Source organism: Thermobia domestica, chromosome 2 (genome assembly GCF_964235325.1).
Source record: "Thermobia domestica chromosome 2, izTheDome1.hap1.1, whole genome shotgun sequence".
Taxonomy (NCBI): Eukaryota; Metazoa; Arthropoda; class Insecta; order Zygentoma; family Lepismatidae; genus Thermobia; species Thermobia domestica.
Window position 1 is genome coordinate 211,676,502 of NC_137455.1, and position 22,982 is coordinate 211,699,483.

The 22,982-nt window shown below is 34.0% G+C and overlaps 1 protein-coding gene across 1 annotated transcript in view; it reads left to right on the top strand.

The window, feature by feature from the left end:
* LOC145678375 (limbic system-associated membrane protein-like) overlaps positions 1 to 22,982 on the top strand; it is a 558,076-nt gene that overhangs the window by 203,351 nt on the left and 331,743 nt on the right. The window contains exon 2 of the mRNA XM_081748449.1: positions 16,721 to 16,959. Coding sequence (XP_081604575.1) covers positions 16,721 to 16,959 — 239 coding nt within the window. The remainder of the gene's footprint in view (positions 1 to 16,720; positions 16,960 to 22,982) is intronic.

Genomic DNA, 22,982 nt, shown 5'->3' on the forward strand with positions numbered 1-22,982 from the left:
CTGGTGGTGATGATATGTTCTCTTGAGACACCGAATAGATTAAAAATAAACGCTTGTCACTATATTTTGTTCTATGGCCCTAAACGTTATAACCAGAAATAGTTGACTTGCACTATTTTCGGATTGAATACAAAGTTAACGTAGGAGATAGAACCTGTTCTTGGGATAGTGAATGAATTGCAAAAGAACACTTCTCGATAGCTGTTACTTTTTGTTCTGATACATGTTGACTGACAAAGAGACGTACGCAGTGGTGCTATTCAGACGGTTCGCACCGTTTCGAGCAAACTGGTTGTTAAAATATTTCGAGTTTGCTGAACCGTTTGTTATACCCAGACATAATTTTCCAGGTTATAACAAGGAACAGTAAATTTTGGTTTAACTATCTTTGTTTTTAGGAATTCTTACAGCTACAGGGTTAAACATATACTCTCTCAGGACAAGGTATAAGTTTTTATTTTTTAATCTCAAATGCTCAGATATCAAGAATGAGAACTGGGATCACATGACTGAAGTGGTGAGCGTTATTTATATTTGAAACGTATACATACCATTATCAACAATTGTCAATCCATTGCTGAATTAAGGTATTTCCAATATTTTTCGACAACCATCTATCTTGATAATTTTTTTCGAAAATTTTCGGAATGTTACCTAATATTGTCACACCCGATACCACTTTGTATTAGGATGTTGTGTACGTCTCTACTTGTCACTTGCATCTACTAAACGAATTGCTTTTGTCTACGTTGTATGGTTTGTTTCCTTAGAGTTATAACTAGGTACGTACGGACGGACGGACAGACATGGCCGTTCTGTAGCACTTCAGGCACTTATGCATAACATAGTTTCTAAGTCTAAGAAAGCCTAATATATTTATCGGTTACTGCAGAAAGCAAACATGTCCAACATTTACACATTTCCTTTTTTGTGCCACATTTCCTTTTAGCTCCGAAATAACACTTGTCCCCTCAATAAAAATTGGCATTGCGACACCTTCAGTTTCCGTTTACTGAAGAAATGAAACTTGTCTCGAACGAGTTCCCTGTCGGAAGTAAATGAGACTTTGTAGTTTTCCAGCTGAGGTCACTCATTCATGCTCAATGATAGGGATTTCGGGATAATACGGAAGAAGCTGAAGCTGGAGGAAAATTACACAGTGGATGACGTTGTTGAGCTCATTAAAACTTCCTCGACCATCTCCAACAAGTTTTCCATTATTCAAATGAAAGCCAATGATTTCATTGACTAGAGTTCCCGGTGGCGTGAATTTTTAAAAAAAATAGCGCATCTGAGCGATGACATTTATGGCAAAAAAGTCACTAAACACCTAAAAACGACTTTCAGCATTTCAAAATATCATGAGGTGTACTTCTCATCTCTACCTCCAAATAGTGTTTAGTGAAACATGAATATTGGTTTCTTGATAGTGGATACTTTTATGTTGATACTCTGTCCTGCTCATAAACAACAAGCAAATGAATGACATCAAAAAACATTGGTTTACATATCAATTTTATGGTCGTTTTCTTTAATCTATTCAATCCACAATTCGTTTGAAAAATGCATTTACTGCATAGAGTAAACTTGTCCAAAACACAAAATAGTGCCCACTCTATCCCCTTACGTGATACACAAATTTTTCATGTGTATTTTAAAGATGTATACATCTATCATTAAAGGAAAAGTACATGTGGAAACATCGTAAATATAGATTTATTCAGTTTTTTGGTCTCTCTTGTAAAATTACGAAATGTGGACATGTTGGCTTTCTTCTCATGTAAGCGTCGTACCTGGTTTCACCAGGTCGATCGTCTTTCAACGGTGTTTTAAGTTTTTCTGTATTAAAAAAAAAAAATTAAACTCTGTTTAGGAGATCGTGTTTCTTCTGTGCAAAGACCCTTTTGCTCATATTAATGAGCAAGTTTGCTAATATTTCCTCTATCTGTGTTAGGTATAGTTGTGGAACCATTATCCGTTCTTTGTTACTGTGTCAATGAAGTTTATATCCATCAGTGTTACACGAAGAATCCCATAGATTGCTGATGCCTTTCGTATGGAGTGCTCATTTTTGCGACAAGTCTCCAGAGTTTTTGTGTAGATTCTCGTTTGAATAAGGTGGCGGTTTAATCTTAGGCCTACTCAGACTCATTATATTTGAAAGAAACAGGAAAATTCTTAAGGACATGCACGGAAAACAGGCGTATTCCAGACGTAAGCTGATATTAGCTATTCTGCTAACAATATTCGAATGCAGTTCCATGACGAAAGGAGAATGGTGTAAACGAATTAGACCAAATATAATACATTTATTATTCAAATCAAATGTGAATGGATTGTAAAAGGACACTTCTCGATAGCTGTAATTTTTTGTTCTAATGCCTATCTCTAACAGTGCCGTTAATTTTGCATGAAAATCTTGGGGAACTGCATGAATATTCAGTTACTTGAGTTTGAATTTATTTTATGGCCTTTAGTGATCTAAGGTTCCGGCCTGGATAGGGTGGGGAGAGGATGTTGGAAGGTAGATGGCCAGGGCCTATTTTGTAGGTACCATACCAGCATTTGGCTGAGGAAAAAAAACGAAAAAATCTGTCAGGATGGTCATCCGTTAGGGCCGCCGAATGCTAAGCGAAAGATCTACCATTTTTTTAAAATCTCGTCTCAACCGAGATATTCAGCCTTAAGGCTCTTCGCGCCAATTTGGCGTAATCTAATCACGACAGAAATACGAACACAGAAATATCGAGGACAGTTCAAAACGCTCTTGCTCTTCAGAAGGATTCGAACCTCCAGTGGATTGCCGCCTCATGATCCTAAGCCTAACGCCCGAGACCACTACCATTAAGCTACGGCCATTCGGTGAATATTCAGTTATTAACAGTAAGGTTCAGCAAATGCGTATACAAATGTAAATTAATCACTGAATCAACGCTTGAATTAATCAATTTTGCGGGAAAATACAAACGCAAAGCGTGGACGGACACTGAAAAAAAAATGTTAGTCCTCGACCACTACAAATGTATTACGAAATGTACTGGTCGAACATTAGTAAATGTTTTTGTTCACCATTATAGCTTCAAAATTGGTGACTAGGAACATATTTCATACAGATGAATCAAAAGTTAGTCGTTATTGACGTTTGTACAATTTTTCAGTGGTCGACCCCTAGTAAACAAAGAATATTTCATAAGTCATTACCACTACATTTTATCTATTTATTCTTCAAATCTTACAGTTATCATTAAAGGTTTATTACTAAAATGTGCTAAAATGTACTATAGTTCCATGTAACAGCATAGTATGTGTGTTTCTTACCTGGTGCGATAAAACTATGAAAAAGCACAAAAAATATAGCACTTTCGTTCCCATTTGCAACAGATTAAAACTGCAGAAAACTCAGTGCGTCTTCCGTAAGCATATATTTGATTGACTATTATCGAACGGAGGTGCAATATATTTTGATAGTATCTTTGGAATTGGTTCAGAATAAGCTGCAATTCAATTATAACGGAAAATCATGGTTTTTTACCTTAAAATAACCATGTCGGTCCCGGCGTCCCCCACAGGAGACATAAAATATGACGAAATTATTATTTCTTTACTACTTTAAAATCAGACTGGCAACATTGAAAACTGCTTACAGGGGATGGTCATAGATGGATCACCCCTGTAAACAGTTTTCAATGTTGTCAGTCTGATTCTAAAGTTGTTTCATCATATTTTATGTCACCTGTGGAGGACGCCGGAAACGACATGGATAAGCTTAACACACCGTTTTAAAGTGAAAAGTGGTCGGTAACTAGGTTCTGGCCGAAGACTGGCACAACCACCCTACCTGAATTTTGTTCTTATTCCTAGGACTTCAAGTTTGATCTCTTTTCGTATCCTACATGTGGATCGTATTTCACTTTAAGCTGTATATCTACTCATTATATAGCTGAAAGAAGACGTTAAAGTAGAAATAAACTTTAAACTCTGGACCAAGTAAACCCTATGATGTTAGAGCATACGAAGAGCCTCTTCACCATTTTTCTTATTATTCTAGCAAAAGTAAAGGAAATATAGATGTTGTTATATCTTATTAGGCCATAGCTTAGTAGAACTTTGAAGTTTAAATCTGAGAGTTTAGAAAGTATAGGTTACAGAAAGTCGTTTTTTTTGACTCTAACGTTTACTCACTCACTCATCAAAACATACAATTCTTCTCTCTCCAAGTATATAAAGGTGGAAAACGTGGAAAATATGATAAAAATGTAAGAAAACTAATGTAAGTAAAGAAAACAACAAAAATGTATTTTTCTTGCATTGATAAAATAGACGTTGAATGTAACCATTATTTTTTGTGCACATAAATATAGAGGCTCAGGTATTTCTATTGACATGGCCTAGATAACCTTACAGTAACTAAAAGATATGAGCCATTGCATAAAACTTTCTCTCTCCGAGTTATTAGACTAAATGATGCTATGCTACTGTTATTACAGAAACATTACTGCAGTTATTACTGTGAAATACGAACAAAATTTTAAAGCGTTTTCAGGAAACTTCGTCTGCAGAGAACACACCTACAAAAGTAAATTACGAATTATTGATATTTTCATAAGAAGTAAATTACTCAACATTATAGATTATTAACAAAATATTTATTTATGAAATACAGGAAGTAACATGAATATTTTTTTTTTTTAGAAAAACGTGTGAAAATAAACTCACTTTCAAGAGCAAATTACTTCTTGTGAATGGCTTCATGAGAAACAACTTATCATGTATTGTGAGATTACTTATGAAACATGAACAAAATCGCCTGGATTATTTTTGAGAAACTCGCTCGAAAAAAGTACCCCTAGAGTTAACTATCCGTTAAGAATTGATTCAGGACAAAAGAGTTACGCCATATTGTCAGGTAGTAATGAAATACTCTATGAAATATATCAAAATCACTTGAAACGTTATCGAGAAAATTTCACCTGAATCCTTCAAAAGAACACATCTCGAAGAATAAACTATCCTTTGTAAATTTTGTCCAGCACAAAGGAGTTACACCATAGTGTCAGGTTACTAGTGAAACATTTATCTATGAAATATGGTCAAAATGGGTTGAATTGATTATGAGAAAATTCTCAAACTAATCAAAAAATTCTGAACTCCTAGAGTAATCTACCTGTCGTGGAGTTTTCAGGACCAGTGAGTTATGCTGTATTAACTGAATACTGAAATATTTGTTTAAGAAAAATAAACTAAATTTCCACACGCCCAAGAGTAAACTATCTCTTCTGAATTTTTCGTAGAGAAATTATTTATACGTACTTCAGTGTAGGGTTGTTAATGAAATATAAGTGTATGAAATATAAACAAATCATCTCAGATGCTTTCGAGAAAATTGCAATTTTTTTTAACCTTTCAATAAGCTACTCTTATTTTCGAGGTCAGGAATAATAATAATAAACTGAGACTATTATAGAAACCTTAAGTTGAAAATTTGGTGCATATACTTTGAACACATCGACGTCGGGATGAACCAACGACAGACATTTAAAATATATATATATCACCATAATGATTGGACCATAGCACAGTGTATTGTAAAAGTGCAAGGCAATAAAATGATTAACTAAAGAAAATAAAATAATAAACAAATAGATATGCAGAGCAAATGTAAAAATAAAGTAAAAAATAATTAGTGAGTATCACCTTTTAAAATATTTTCAAAACTATTGATGTGGCAGCGGAAACATTTCGTTAACCACTCTATTCAAACAGTAAAACATCTAAGACATCACTCAGTTTCCAATCTCAAGAAATATGATAACTTCAATACAATACAGCCTTGCGATGTACTTACTTAGCAACAACTTTTTAAATATATTAAATTTTTAAATATATTTTAAATATATTAAAATAATTTTAAAAATGAGAAATATCTTCTTCAGTATTAGCATTTTGGGACAATGAAATTCTACGCTATTGTTTTGTTTAGCACCAAAGTTATAAATCTTATTTTTACTTATTTATTTTGCATAAACAAACTGGTAAGTGAGCACATTTACTTTCCAGACTTTCGTTTTTGCTGAGTTGAGTTGAGTTGATTTTAGTTTAGCGTCCCTTTCAGCAGCGAGGCTATATGAGACGTGGACCTACTGATTAACGTGGAATCCGAACCACATGAGCTCCCGCCGGGAATCGAACCCGGGTCTCCCACGCCAAAGGCGCGTACGCTAACCGCTCAGCCACGGAGGAGCTCTCGTTTTTGCTGAGTACTGCAACACAAGTATTCATCATCTAGTCCGTTAACGTAGATGTTTCTTTATTTTGGTAGAAAGTGTTACCTTTTTAAAATAACAAGTTAAGAAAGGAAGATATTAATGGAAGTTCAAAATATAAAGAAGATCCATGTTTATTTGTTGGCAGCGGGCAGTGGATGTGATTTACAAGGATTCCTTCCCAACTGTAAATTGGATATAGGTAATCCGAAAAGTGGGTTTAGTACACCGTTTGAAGATTTCTTTTTGAAGATGTGGGCGATAGTGTTTATAAGTAATAAAATTACGGCACGAGAAGTATTTGAGGATCATGAATCAATAGGAAAACTTGTGGATATATTCAAATATATTCAATTCAAGGGGGCTTTCTTTGAGAAACATCGGTAACACAACGAAGTTAATTTGGAAAGTAATTTTCCTTTGGTAATAATAATAATAATAATAATAATAATAATAATAATAATAATAATAATAATAATAATAATAATAATAATAATAATAATAATAATAAATCGAGTACAGATAATGAAAGCAATGTATCGCACAAAAATCAATAACACTTACATTACTTTTTCACATAGGTTCCGTAATTTTCCAGACATTTTTCATAGCGTTATATAAGTTTACGTATTATTCCTGAGTCATAGAATGTTGCCGTCTGTGTTGTCAATCATGCGGTAACATGCTCTTTTAACTCTTCAGCGTTGTTGAAGCGCTTACCACCAACGAAAGACTTCAGATTCAGAAAGAGATGGAAGTAGCGAAGTCGGGACTGAACGGAAGATGGCCACAAACGTCCCAGCCAAAGCTTTCGAGGAGTTCTTTGGTCACATTCGCAATGTGTGGTTGGGCGTAGTCGTGAATGAAAACCACATCTTTCGAGAATATTCCTCTGCGCTTTTTCTGTATTGTACGGCGCAGTTTCTTAAGCGTGTCTCAAGAAACACCTTTATTGATTGTTGCACCTCGTGGTAAAAATTCAATCAGTAAAATGCCTTGTCTGTCCCAAAACACTGTGCACATGCCTTTTCGGGATGTCAAGAATTGCTTTCGTTTAACCTTTGTTGGGGACGAAGTGTGCCTACAGTCAATGAATCATTCAATGGATTGCCGTTTCGTTTCAGGGGTGTCACAAGCAACCTAAGTTTCATTCCCCGTGATTACCTGCGATAAAGGGTTCTCACCATCATCATAATAACGTGTCAAAAAATCAAGAACACTACCCATCCGTTGTTTTTTGTGTTCTCCAGTAAGAACTTTAGGCACCCAACGTGCGCAAAGTTTACGAAAACTCAGTTTCTAAGTAACAATCTCGTAAAGTACTGTTCCTGAAATTTGTGGGAATTCAGGACTAAGAGCATTAATCGTAAACCTACGGCTGTTTTTAATCGTTTCTTCGACTGCACTCACCAGTTCATCAGAAACCACAGATAGACACCCACATCCTTCTTCGTTATACACTTGTTCACTTTTTTCTTACATTGTCGGACCCATCTTTTCACGATTGAATCACTCATTGTATTTTTTTCCGTAACCCTCGCAGATTTGTTGATGAATGTTACTTGGCCTTACATTCTTCGCATTCAGAAAACGAATCACAGATCTAATTTCACAAGCGGCGGGATTTTTTAAATCAACGCTGCCATTATAAACAATCCCTACGAACGACACAAAACTCAGAGATCTGAAAATGTCATCATTTTGTTCTACTCGGATCATAGTATCTAGTGCGCATGACTGGAACTGCGATCGTAGCGCTGCCGAAGAGAAAAATCAAAACGGAACTTATTTTACAAACTTCCTATCGTACATGAGTATCACAAAAGCTACCCATAAGCTTTACCAACAATAGAAGTTGTTGCAACTTAATTTAATCCTAATTATTTTCATTTGCAATTACCTTAAGTCATTACATACTGATTCGACCTATATAAGGGTAAACGAAATATGTACTCAAGAGAAATAACATGAGAAACTGTATACATGGATACGTGTACACATTTCGATATTCTAAATTGACTCCGAAGGGTTAGGAACAACTATTTAAAAACAATATTGAACCATAGTTTTAAATTTCATAATACTGTTTAGTGGTTCACCAACTTCGTACATCGGCTACGACAACAAGATAAGGAAGAAATTTGAGAAACTATTCTGATATATATATATATATATATATATATATATATATATATATATATATATATATATATATATATATATATATATATACTTACAGAAGCCAAAAATGCTAACCACGTTTAAGAAGGTTATGCCATCTGTTAAGAATACAGTTTAGTAATCGGATAAAGAATGGTTACTGTGTTTGGGATAAGTGATTTATTAAATATTTACTAACATCAAATTTTACAAAGACGCCAAAATTGGTGACTGAAGGAACTTTGATACTTAACATTGGGTGAAGTGGGAAGAGACGAGATAAATATACGAAATTATATTAGGATTATAAAGTGGATCATGTGTTTCTAAAATGATATTTCTTGTCTGAATTATTTGTGTGATAGCGGTTCGAGGAAGATGTTGGCATAATTGGATAGTGGCAAACTTCGCGTTGCTTAACTTTACATTGAAATTCGTTGGCAATATGGAGTAAATTGAAGACAGAGGAGGATCGTTATTATGACTGAAAGAAGCAGTCCATTGGAACCTGATGCAGATCCGGGGTAGAAGTAAGATGTTTTTACTTCCGTGTGGTAATTGCTGAAGGCGATCGAGGTAGCTATCTTTCGATTGTGGCAATCTGTAGACAACTGAACCTTAATATACGGCTGATGTTGCAGAGGGCAATTGAGCTTTAGAAAACTCACCGTTGATGAGAATTATTAGGGATAGAACGGTTGTTGGTTGGATCCTTTCTGGGCTTCATCCTCGTGTGGCTCTTGGATGGTCCAGCTAAAACTTGAGATAACCCTTGATGTTTACTGCTCGTAGCTCTGCAGTGCCTACCCGTGGGTCCTCCATTGAGCAATCCGTCTGTGGGCTGATGCCCAGATGAAGAGATGTGTTACGTGTCTAGATATAAGATGAATGATTTGTAAGTTATAGTACCCGTTTGAATAGTAATCCACGTACAACTATCCTTCAGTCAAACTTGTAATACAATACACCCTAGTCTGGATGAATCTGACGAACGAATCAAAGGAAGTGAAAAGGGGAGATATGCAAAAATCGTTTTAGAACGTGATGTTTCAGAAATTATACCTCTGTGAAACTATGATATCTGAAGTTTCGAGCTAAACACAATTAAATAAAACACCTAATATGTTTACGGGTGTGATTAACTGTCAATGGCCTTGTTTTTGTTGTCGTAAATATAATCGAAAAATAATTTATTTACAATAGTTAATTATATTCAATTTACATAATTGTGAATTTCAGTTGTAAGAAAGTTTTTATGATAAAGTCTTTCCCAATAATAAATCACTACAACTGACCACAAAACCATTCTAATAGCTAACTAGCAGAAATGTAGATTGATCTCAATTGATAATGTTAACTTCTATTTATTTCATTACCCATCCTACAGTTACATTTTGTAATGTGTTAATTATTGGCCCGGAATGAACGACATACATGAATGCATGCAATTTCCTTTTATTAATTTAACTGAAAGGAACAATTGGACTATTAATATACGGAAATTAATCAATGAGAAGGTGGAAAGATAGGATTCATTGAATTCCTTTCATTTCAGCTCTGCATACTATCTAATTTCCAATTTCAATAGAAAACTTTGAGGTAACATTTGCAAACATTACAGAATGTATAGCATATTTCGATATTAAGTGGTTTAACTGAACTTTCCACTGGCGGTTTAACTAATAGATTGATGGAATATTAATTTAAACATATAACAGTTTCATATACTCAGAGGCATAATTTGTGTGTTAATCGTCAACATTTATTATAAGGAAATTTTATTTCATTTTCTTTCATTTTCAAAAGGATATTGCAGTTAAAATTTACAGGTAGATAAAATTTAGAGTGCAAAGCAACTTAGTAAGTGCTACGAGATATACTGATGAGTCAACATTACATCATTTCTGTAAATCATGATTGTTGGAAAATAGGATTTTAACTATATTTTCTTTTCTAGTTATCACTTGTCATGAGTGCTATATCTCTGCCAGATTTGTGCACAAATGTTAAACAAATAATATTGTATTTGTATGTTACACAAATAATATTTACGGTTTTACTTCTTATATTACAATTGAGGTGTTCTCCGAAAAAGGGCATATAGGCTCATGGGCCCATTCTCCGGAGATCGGCTTAAATGAACAACTATTGTTTGCTCAACAAATGCTGAGAAGTTCGTTTTGATCTGACAACACTGTACAAGTTATGTGTGTATTTGTATCGCACTAAGGTTTGAACCCTAAGCGTGTTGGTAGCATTGCTGGAACTGTATCTGTGTTGTTATACGAATTTTGTGCTGCTGGTAGTGGATAGTGGTGAAGAAATTATTATACGCGAACTGAATTACAAAAAAAAAAAAAAAAAAAAAAAAAAAAGTGAGTATCAAACGAGGCACAGAAAGGAAAACGTCAAAGTGGAAAACCGTATACTTCGCAAAGATGTAGAGCTGTAGGTGGAAAGTTTTTCAAACGAGATATTAAAGATATCGTTTTCTTGTCACCAACAGATAGGGACTGGCTTGAATGTATTATGCAGGGAATTGAGGAAAACTCCACTTAAATGTGTGTTGTAGCCAGCGCTTTTTTTCTCGTTAGTCTTTTTTTCGTAGTTTTTTAGTTTTCCATAGTATTAATATTTTTCAATATTTGTTTTGTGTTATATGAAAACAGGCCACTTTGCGCGCTACTACAAGACGTTGTATTGTGTTAAAATGTTCGCTATACGAAAATTGTTGAGTTTTGTTTCACTCCAAAGTTCTATTAAATGCAAGTGACACAACATTACATTGCATTTTTCTCAAACCCATCATTTTCAGTATACTCCTTTAAGGGCGTACTGGCTCGCATAAATATCTATTCTTTCCATTCATAATATAATTGGACACATCGTATTTTCCCTTGTACTATCCATTTTCAATTTATTTTGATCTTTGTACACGACATCCTGTTCTTTGGAAAAAGTGTCTATTGGGCAGAGTATTAATTATTTTTTAATCTGTTGAATTAGTATATGTATCTGGAAACATATTTGCTACGTAATTTCTGTAAGTGCTAACTGTATTAGTACCTTTCGAAACTCATGTTTCACTTCAAAAATCTATTCAGTAGAAGTAATACAAACTTTCACTTGCGTTTTTCTCAAAACCATCATTTTGCCTATAGTTCCTTTTTCTGGAGAACGCCCCAATTAGTGTTACGAAGCGCACTCTGCGATACCAATTAAAAACTATTTTCTAGTAAGGGAATTTTATTTCGTTATATCTTGGTCAATTTCAATAGCATGCTATGAACCCCATTGAAATAAAACACATACTCTATTTCGTGAAAATTGCGCAATTAATACGAAGCTTATGGCTAAATATGTTTTTCAAGATGTGGGTGATTCATTATCTCACTCCTCATCAACTTCAAATATATCAATTAAGACTGACAAAAAAATCTCAAAGAAAATACAATCTATGCTTCATGAAAATTGGACAATCATTTTAAAACTAGTCGTACAACATATTTCTAAAGATTTGTAGAGAGATCAATTAACCATTATATTCTTGATCAATTTATGTCTGTTACATGATGTACCTCACATCATTAATTTTCAGGTTGGTATTTGTTCACTACAACTCGAATGTTAGCGCATGATCGTACAGTACATACTGCAATGGATTGAAATGGATCAACGTACTTTATAATATTTATTTCATGGCAATTTTAATTTTTATTGATTGCCAATATACCCGAAAAGTTTCATTTTATTTTAAAATTATCATTTAGTTCTAATTTCTAAATGATATCTATACTCGTATAATATTCTAAAAAGTTACCTTTAATTATGGGGTAAGTGAAAATCCTATTAATTTGTGATTCTTGTAATTCGAAATCTCTGAGTGTGAGTAATATTTTTGAAACTGGAAGAGAATTCACTTTTCTAAGATGAAAAAAAGGGGTAAAATTCCTCGGTTTCTGAATTTTTGCTGCTACTTCTCTCATCTGGATATGTTTTTTATATTATATTTTTTCTCCTGTTAGTTACTTAAACTAAACATAAACTAAAAAGAAAAGCTCTAGAACTATAGACTATGGTGTATTCTAAACTTTTACATAAATTGAATCACTGATTGGAAAAAGAGAATAAGTGCATCAGAGAATAGTGCAATGTTTTCAATAACGCTAAAAAAACCTCCTCGAGGCGTTGTTTGTATTTGTTGCGAGAAGTGTATAATTGATTACTTGTAGCAAAACAACTAACAAACACTAAGACAACAAGAAGAATGTTGTATTGCAGCACTGCAATTGGTTAGAAAAACTTTAAATGAAAAAAAAATCCCTTTTTCCAATCAATTAAAGTTGGACGCAATTGTAATTGTGTGTAGGGTATGTAATGTGCAGTTTATGATAGAGGGCTATGAAAATGTACATGTTGAATGCAATGTTGTATGTTAATCTTGGATATATACATTTGAACTATGATGCATGTTAGGCTTCTAACACTTTTATTGTTACCATTCGTTTTTCTGTACAGCACATGTTATTCGTACAGCAAGAAAAGTAATACAATAGACAACTGAACAAAATACGTACCATAATACGTTGTCACAGTAGAATGGGCTTACATAGGGTCCTATCCGCCTGCATCTTCGTCTTCTACAGTTTCTTGGTCAGTGGTTTTCCATGAACAAATCATCTTATAAAACTGTTTGTATTGGTCAGGTATATATTTGATGATTTGTGAAGAATCGTTGATCTTTTTCTAATTGATCGAGACTTGCCAATCGTATGCCCTTGACGTTGGCATTGGAACGTTTGTAACATTACTTTTGAGTAATCAAAAAATATCAGTTCTTACTCCACTGATAAACTTATGAGCTTGCACATAACCTTGAGATTCTGCTTTGTAAACAGTGCCTCTGTTTACTTACTTGGAATTTCACTGTTTTGTCCACAATGCCACCTGAAGATTTCTTGTAAAACGGTTACCACCAATGTTTAAAATCTAAGATTTCTTCATTGACAACTTCGTAAACCTGAAATGGAGTATCAATATTTCTTGCATTCGCCATCATGTGGTTATACTGTGCTGGTAAATAAACGCAATCGTGTCGTTTGAGTTCTGGTTTGATTACAGCAAAATTTTGGTCATATGGTAAAAACTGTGATCTCTGACAGGCAAAAATTGCTGTATAGTGCTGAACCGTTATGACACGGTCAAGCTGAAAAGCATTCATGTCATTGAATGATTGCAGTTTTGACCACAACTTTATCACTGAAAACATGTATATCTGTAACTGATTGGGGCAAAAAGTTCTCTATAGATTGTGCAATGCGAAAAGAAGGCGAAGTATTGTAACGACAGCAGAGGGCTCTGGTGGTTGTCTACTTACACACAGTCTCACAATTGTGGTGGTGTCCTATAGTGACTGGAAGAAGGGAATAAGAAACGTAGTTATTCCCTTTTTCTAATCAGCGAGAGATTTTGTCTTCTACATTGGTCGTATAGAGTTGCCCAAACATTCCTATTTTCTAGTCAACGATGTAACTATCTTAAAGGAACACATCTGCTATCTCAGGTTAAAATCGCAAAAAAATGTACTTATTCCCTTTTTCCAATCAGTGATACAATTATACGTGTGATTCTAATTCCTTTGCAAATGTGCCGTTACTAACTAAGTAACTCTATGGTCTATGGAACATTTTGGTTCAATGTTGCGTTCAGAAAATCTCTGCATTTAATTCTGTCCTTATTCAATAGGATCCAGTTTCTAATTTGTATTCCTATTTCTACGAGATCCATCTTAATACTGTCCTTACATCTCAGCTTAGGTCTTCCTAATGGTCGTTTCCCAATTGGATTTACAGTTAAAATTTTGAAAGCGTTACTAGTTTCTTCCATTCTGACTACATAGATCTACGTCTGGATGCCGTTACTAAGCTTTATTTAAAAGTGAAAATGAAACGTATTCATTATATCATTTTACAATTAAAACTATCCTGTCTGCAGGTCTATTATATTACTGATTAAACAGTAAAGTCCATATCAAAAGAGACTATAAAATTCCATACAGTTAAAAAAAAACTCTACGTACTATTTATAATATAATGGTATATGTATATGCTGGTACAGTAAACTGTAGATTAAATATTTCAGATACTACGCTCATGTTAGAGGTATAATGCACCACATTATTAAATGATACACATATAGAATAATCTCAACAGTAATATTTTTCTCAACGTCTGTCAGTGAATACTTAGACATTTAAAAATTTGCTTTTATTGTGAATTTTGTGTATGTGGCTTCAGTTTAGGAGAAAATTCAAGGGAGATAAAAATCAGGATTACAATTTGCCCCGCGTAGCGTTTTCCATATATACGTTTATACTATTTTGTAGTTTCATAAATACAATTTCTTCTTCGTTGCTTGGCTCTCCTCCAATTCAATTCGAATTCATTTTTGAACCTTATTTTCGAAAATTAGCAATTTCATTGCTCATAAGATTTCATGGAACTCGTAAAGTTGTGGTTGCTGTTTCTTGTATCCAACTCGTTTTCTATCTCGAAAATACAAGATTCTATTCCTTACATTGACTACAAACTAACTTAATTCAAAACCTTAAGACATTTGATGTTTAGAAGATACAAAAGCAATGTAGTAGAAAGAATGGTAAGCGCTGTTCTCTTTGCATAAAAATAATTTTATAAGATATTTCAAACAATGCTAGATGCTTGTTCGTATATACGAATGTAAGCTTTATAGAGAAGCTTTAGGTTGAGAGGAACCGTTAAAGTTCTTGTTTTGTGATAGTGCAACTCATGTTTCAATTCAAATATAGTCTTAATGTTTCCTTCAGTTTTAATATTTTTCTTCAGCAGGTGAATATTGAACGCTGGAGTCATACATTTAAGTATATGCCTTTCGAATAGTCAAGCACAAACATATACTTGTATTGTTGTTTCAGGTAAAATGATTTTATCCAGAATAATGTTAAATTAATAAATAAAATACATTGCCACATCACCTACAATCATATACAGTATGTTATGGTTTATAAATGACCTCTATTCATAGAAAACAGTATCTCACTTGACAAGGAAAACATATATATATATAAAGCACTTTCCCTGTTTGAGATTCTCCAACTGAGTAACTGTAGAATCCATAATAACGTCACTTTAGAAGATTAAATCTCTCGTTGTGACGTATGTAACTTCATGTAGATGATACACTAGTCGCAGAATTTAGTTCTCTTTAAAAAACATATATCATCTAAGTTTTAATAACCACAAATATATTTATTGATTTTTGTAATAATACAGCCAACTAACGATAACATTTTTGTACCGTAACTATTTGTTCCAATTTAGAAATATTTTGAATTAAGTAGCGTTCTTTGTACACATTTTGGATGTGGAAATATTATTTCGTATACAGAATGCAAATATCAAGAAGTTTTTGGGAATGAGAGCGACATAAAATATAGCCTACCTCTAACTTGAAATGTTAGGCAGACAACTTGGTGTTAGTATGATTTGTCTCTGAAATGAAAAACGGATGTTCTGGTTCAGATATGCTTATGGTAAAGTGGATTAAACCCTATCTAGTAGATTGTTGTGGTATTGTTTGGAAGTGTGTTCATCGTACATTTCACCAACGAGACCTTTAACTACAACCTATCGTGGGATCCATACTACGTGAGCTCATCCTGGAAATTGAATCGGGAATTCCTGCAGCAATGATGTGTATGCATTCAAATCGAAACTAATGTTATGTCTGTTTAAATCGTTTAATTATAGGTTAGAAATTGTTATAATTTCTGAATTATAAAGACGAATGAAATTCGATACACCCTGTAACTACTAGATAATTTGTGATACGTGATACACCGATAAGTATTAACCAACTTTATTTTATCGGTGTAAAATTATGTTAACACTTTATTACCATTCGCCGTTTATTGTATATCGTCTGTTATCAATTGGAGATAAACATTTACTGTTAATTTTGGGGCAATTTGATGACTTTATAGATCAACATTTTTATCTTTTAGAATTTAAATGCTGCTTATCCTTATCTATCTTTCCTTATCTATCTATTTTTACGATATTTTATACACAAATCGCTATCTGCAAATAAATAAATAGTTTGAAATGTGGTAGCTTCTAGATTTTCAAGATATTTACTGAAGTTTATTTTCACTGTTAGCGTACATTTACACCTACTCAAAGAAATAGTGATAGAACATATTTTTGGTATTATGTAATACCTTATTTTGATATTTCCATCTCGTTTTGCTACTTTTCCAGGACCAGCTTACGATGCACCAGTTAATAGGAAACAAAGGAACTATGAGGGTTACAAAGGATCCAAAGACAGAGCTACGGTGCCTAGTATACCACAAGCTCAAGCACAGTCTGCAGAGGTGACAGAAACCACATCTACTGGACAAGTGGAGTTCGCCACAGAAAACTCAACTAGTGTAACCGCGCAGATGGGCAGCACAGCGCTAGTTCCCTGCGTTGTTAAAAATATCGGAGATGGAATGGTAAGTATTTTTCGCTTTTTCTTTTATGATCAAAGACTTTATTACTAATTCTATATTTATCAATTATGCCAAGTATGCTTTCACACACCACTGGATTTAGGAATTTGTATTTTAGATAGGTAAAATGCGAGTTGGATATACGTTGTGAAAAGTAATTAAATCATTTTATGTTCAAATCTCCTTAATATAATTTTACGAAAAGGGTGCACATAATTCTGGGGAGAGTGCTTCCTAATAGACTGTAAGAAACAGGCAGAATACGTAAAAATTTATGTATGGATTAAAATTCACTACATTGGACTTAAACTACATACAAGAAATACTTTATTTTGAATATTTAATTGACCCATTTCTGCCCATAGAGTCGTTAACAATCCACTTTATATAGAGAAAATTTTAGTATACATGTTTTACATTTTGTTGTTATTTTAGTTTTCTACAGATATTTTAGGATCTAACTGAACAATTGTGTGAATATGTACAGTGAACATGAAGTTTGCACTCAGTGCCAATAATAATAACAACAATTATAACAATTATCTGTAGTGAATGTGATTTTGATGTGAAACTTGGAAATTATGAACATTATCAACATGAAAAGACAGTTGCTGAGTTAACAATAACTTTAATCCTATTTCAGCTAATATTTAAACTCCCATTTCTTTTGAAACAAAAAGTATTTCTTTTACGTCTAGACATAAAAGAATATCATGTATGTTGTAATGGCAAAAAGCATATTGCTCAACCACTTCCCGCATTCCTAATGTTACCTGTTGTGATGTTGAAGTCCACTCAGGACTCATCTATCTCATCGTGTCAATTTACGAAGAATTCGTTTACCTACGTCAATGATCGAAATCAAGGCTCACGTATCAACAAGAGGTTGTACGCGTTCTTCACCGTGTAAGAATAACTCCATTAATCATTACTTTCGTAGCCTCGACTTTTTGCCTAAGCTTAGAGTCAATCATGCATCGCCGCTGAAACAGTTTGGAAAAGCAACCATGTTTGCAATATTGGAAGAACCTTTATCTTAGTTCCTTTAACTTTGTAACGATCTGTTACATTAGTATCCTAGAATTCCTTTCTTCATTATGGTTTCAGCAAATGGAGAATCAAGTTATGGATTTTGCTTGTTATTATAAAGAAATTTACAGTTTTATGCTTACTTTGGAGTCGTTCATAGTTGCAGACTTTTAAAAATGTAAGATTTCACATTGTTTGTATAAGAAAATGAGATACTTAAGTTTTTAAATTTGTTAATTGTTTGCTCGTTTTTTTTAAAAAAAAAAGTCAGAAAGAACGAGAGAATAAAGTCGAGGTGTTGAGAGCTGGCAACCTTGAATAGGAAAACAAGCTGTTGTTTCGTAGGAGGAAGCTCCCAGGCAATGACTTGATTCTTATGGTTCACAGAGATAACATGTCTTGGCCTTGAGCTTCTTCCAGTTGTTTGTGTCTGCCTCCTGGCTGTGCTTTCGTTATGGTGTGATAAGTTGGACGTGGACCGACAGTGTAAGTGGGTTGAATCCCTTCAGTCCCAGGATAGGTAATTTTTGAAATTTAATCATATCTTACATGTCAACAACTTATACCTTCATTAGAATGTATATATACTTTAAATTTTGAAATTGGAAAAACCACAAGTGGGAAGACCATGTGCACAATTGTGTACACTAGTTTTATATTTGATATTATAATTACTATATTATACTTATTTATATTTTTATTCTAATTAGATTAATTAAGATATGTTTAAGTGAATCCCAAAGTAAAGTCCGGGTGGGAAATTTTTTTTCACTAGCTTTCACGTCGAAAATGGCCGAAACAAGGAGATGTTGTCACCATTATTATTTAACTTTGTTCTGGAAAACGCCATAAGGAAAATTAAACATAGCAACCAGAGCCTAGAGATGAACGGTATTCACCAGGTTATGGCATATGCTGATGATGTAAATTTAATAGGGGATGATAGGAGAACAATAGAAAGAAATGCAGAGATCTTATTAAACGCTTGCAGGGACATGGGTTTAGAAGAAATGCAGATACAACTAAATACATGGTAGTACGTCGGTACCGTAATACGGAAAATTGTGGAGGCGTTAAAAGATTAAACAATACTTTTGATAAAGTGGATACTTTCAGATATTTAGAATCAATATTAACAGACGAAAATCATATTCACGAAGAAATTAAATGTCGACTAAAAGGAGGGAATTCGTGTTACTATTCGGTTCAAAATCTGTTGTCGTCGCGAATTCTGTCGAAGAATTTGAAGCTTAAAATATATAAAACGATAGTCATGCCTGTTGTTCTGTATGGTTGCGAAACATGGTCGCTTACTCTGAGGGAAGAACATAGACTGAAAGTTTTTGAGAATATTATCCTGAGAAGAATATTCGGACCCAAGAGGAATGGGGAATGGCTGAAACTTCATAACGAGGAGCTACATAATTTATACGGTTTACCCAACATTGTTAGGGTCGTCAAGACTAGGAGGCTTAGGTGAGCAGGTAATGTAGCTAGAATGGAAGAAAGTGGAAACACTTTCAAAGTCTTGACTGGAAGACCCATCGGAAAACGACCATTAGGAAGAGCTAGGCGGAGATGAGAAGACAATATTAAGATGGATCTTGCAAAGATAGGAATACAAAGTGGAAACTAGATGCAATTAGCTAAGGATAGAAGTCAGTGGAGAGCTTTTGTGAACGCGGCATTGAACCTCCGGGTTCCATAGACCATAGTTAGTTAGTTAATTAGTTTTATTTTTATTCTACATTATACTTAGTATTACAAAGATACTATATTATACATTAACATAATAAAAAAACATTTATTTTCTTCAACTAATATTGCTACACATACACTGTCAGTTATTAGGTTACATTTTTCTGTACTAAATCATTCATACTTGCTTTAGATTGCTACAGCTAGGAGTACTTTACATTTTCTAAAAACAAATTGTAATCTATGTGGAACAGATTTATTACATGATTCAAGTATCTATCTTAGGTGAAACAAACGAAAGGAATTATCATTTCCATCTTTCAGGCACAAAAGTACATTACACTTCATACACCTGACCCTACTTCTGCCTTTACACTTTTCTCGTCTACACCGGTTAGCTGTTCTCAGTCCTTTGACACTCTCTGGAAAGTAATTAGGATTAGGACCCATTTGGACAAGCAACTACGAAGTTCTTCAAACCCCTTAGACAGGGTTTACCTCCCACATACTGTTTTAGAATTGTTTTTCCTGTGAAAGGTATCATCTGTTCATCAATAGAATATATTGTAGTACGTGGAAGAGTTAGCATAAGAGCCCTGATTTTTTCAAGTATAAGTCTTATTTTGCACAATTTATCCGTGCACTCATTAGTGTGTTCCAGGTTATTTACAAGATGTAAATAATTTCGAAGCATGAAAAAGTGATTTTTGCTGATATAATCTGCAATTAGAGGTATTCTTGTACCGTACACCCTACTGCAATACAGTTTTATTCTTGGTAAGCCCAGACAACCCATTAGAATGTGTGCACCGAACAGTCGTCTTATTGCTTTACTGTTTGTACCGAGGCTACTACCATGATCTTGCATGTACCTAATATTCGTTTCGTCTGCAAACCTTTCGAATAAATCAGCGGTGAAATACCTATCACAATAATCCCTGGGCGTGGAATCATAATCCATAGCTGAACTTGAATCATTAGGCTCCTCATTAGGAATCTGTACTGCATGGAAATATTTACTCCGCCATATATTTCTACGAGTAGTAACTGGCCCTGAAAAACACGCACAAAAATATCTGATATTCAATTACTAAATTTATTTACAAAAACCTTGACAAAGAATTATATCATCTGTTTCAATACTTTTTCTAAAAATTAAAAAAAGTAGTTAAGATGTGTGAAGTCTCAGTAAAAATTCACAGTATTATTATACTGTCATACCAACTGCATTTCTAAACATTTCAATCAACTATAGCCAAAACCAATAATGACTAAATGATCATGTCTCTAGATTATCACACTATCCAGCGAAAGGAAGATATTTGTCTGGGTTCTATCAGTTAGGTACCATCCTGGTGTTTATTTCGTGTGAATAAGAAAATCCCAGAAAACCGTACTCATGATGGCTGGCGTGAAATGGCATTTAGACCTTCTCATCGAGTGCTCTCACTAGAAATACCACCCCCTATCGCTCTCACCAGAGGAAAGAGCATTACAAACTATGCTGCGCGTATCCACTGCTATCATATGAAGTGAATAATGGGTTATAGTACTGTAAATGTTTTCAACATATCTCGAAAAAGTTAAGTATCAGTTTACTTTTTGATGAAGCACATAATAAAATGATTACTTTTGAACGTTAATTTTAAAACAGCATCTTAACATTAATTTCACATGAAAGCAAAGTTTTACAAAGCTTGGTTCTCTTGATCACTGAAAAAAATCTTCCGTACATTCTACCTGTTCATCAGCATCATCATTAGAACTCGCACTCGATTCTTCATCGGGCAAGAAGGCAGGATCATCATCTACATCGTCAATATCTGAATCGTGTAGTAATTCCAAAATCTCATCCTGGTTTAGCTTTCCTGAAATAAAAAAGTTAGTAAGGTACAAACAACTACACTGCAAGCACAACAGTTCGATGTATAGTTTTATTTTACTATTACAATTTACTATATGTGTTGTAAGTTCTTTGTCAATCATTAGCACCAGAGAAAATTTCAAACAAACTGTTAAAATAGTCAGGAAAAAATGTGTTTCAAAATACGAGGGAATATAGATACATGAATGTAGTTTACTGAACAAATGTACACAAGTGTGCACACACAAAAGTGCAACGTAATAGATCAGAAACATAACATGTAATTAAACACGTAATAACATTAGAGTGATCTTTCATGTTTTAGTTCTTCACCCTGAAATTTTCAAAGCAACAGACCAAAAAGAAATATTTTTAAAAATACTTACTTTTAGAGCCTTAAGAGAGACTACTTTTCAAGGATGTTATAAATAGAGGATCTGCCCATAGGTATCTTCATCCTGTTAAAGCGGTGAAACCATAAAGCAACCGAGCATCGGCACATCTGTTTGGTTACTCTCGCTTCTGCCATCGTCTGATTGGCAACTTTCGTTTCCGCCATGATTGTTGACTCAAAACATTGCGATCCTATTGGCTGGAGTGGGCAGAGTAGGGATAGCGAAACTGTGAGGTATGGCTTCAAGATTTTGTTGTAATGGCAGATCCTCTATTTTATAGGATCCTTGACTTTTTCCTCCGTCCTCCATGGTAAACAACTGAACAATCGCTTCCGCTGCAACTGTTGCCAGAACAAATATATTTCTTGCTTCTCCCCATATACATACGAGTGTGCACACGGGTGCGTTTCTTCAAAAAAATAGCTCAAATCCCTATAAAATATTTATAAAATTGTGTACACAAATGTGCACGCGGGGACCGAAGGGGTGAAAGTGAGTGAAGTCCAAAACGCTAATATAACGAATTTCCATGCTGTTTTATTCTGCTGAAAGATTATTAATTTAGTTTTGTTCTTTTTTCGTTTTTTAACTGTTTGAAATGGTCGGATGTGTGATTCAAGTGGGCAGCAAGGTCTGTTTGACCTATTGTCATGCGTTGTGTTACAAGCTTATTTTGGTGAAGTTTGTTACTTTCTTTTGTGCCTTTCTTCTGTGCCTTTATGCACTATATTTATTATAATATTTATTAATATTATTAATTTTTCTCTTGAATTTCTTTTTCTTTGTTGTAAGTTTCTTTTACTAAAATAAAAACTCTCTTTCACAAAACTACGTTATACTGCCGTGATTTGTTTCGGTCGGCCAGTAGTGTAGATGGTATAAGGCCAAGAAGAGTCCTAAGGGCACAGATTCGTAATTGTGGACAGGTAAAGGAAAAGGGGGAGTAAAACTTTTACGTCTCAATAACTATGGTAAGTGGCCTATTTAGACTGTATGTGTAGAGGTGTAAATGTGCCTTCCTAAAGAGTTCGGTTGTCTGT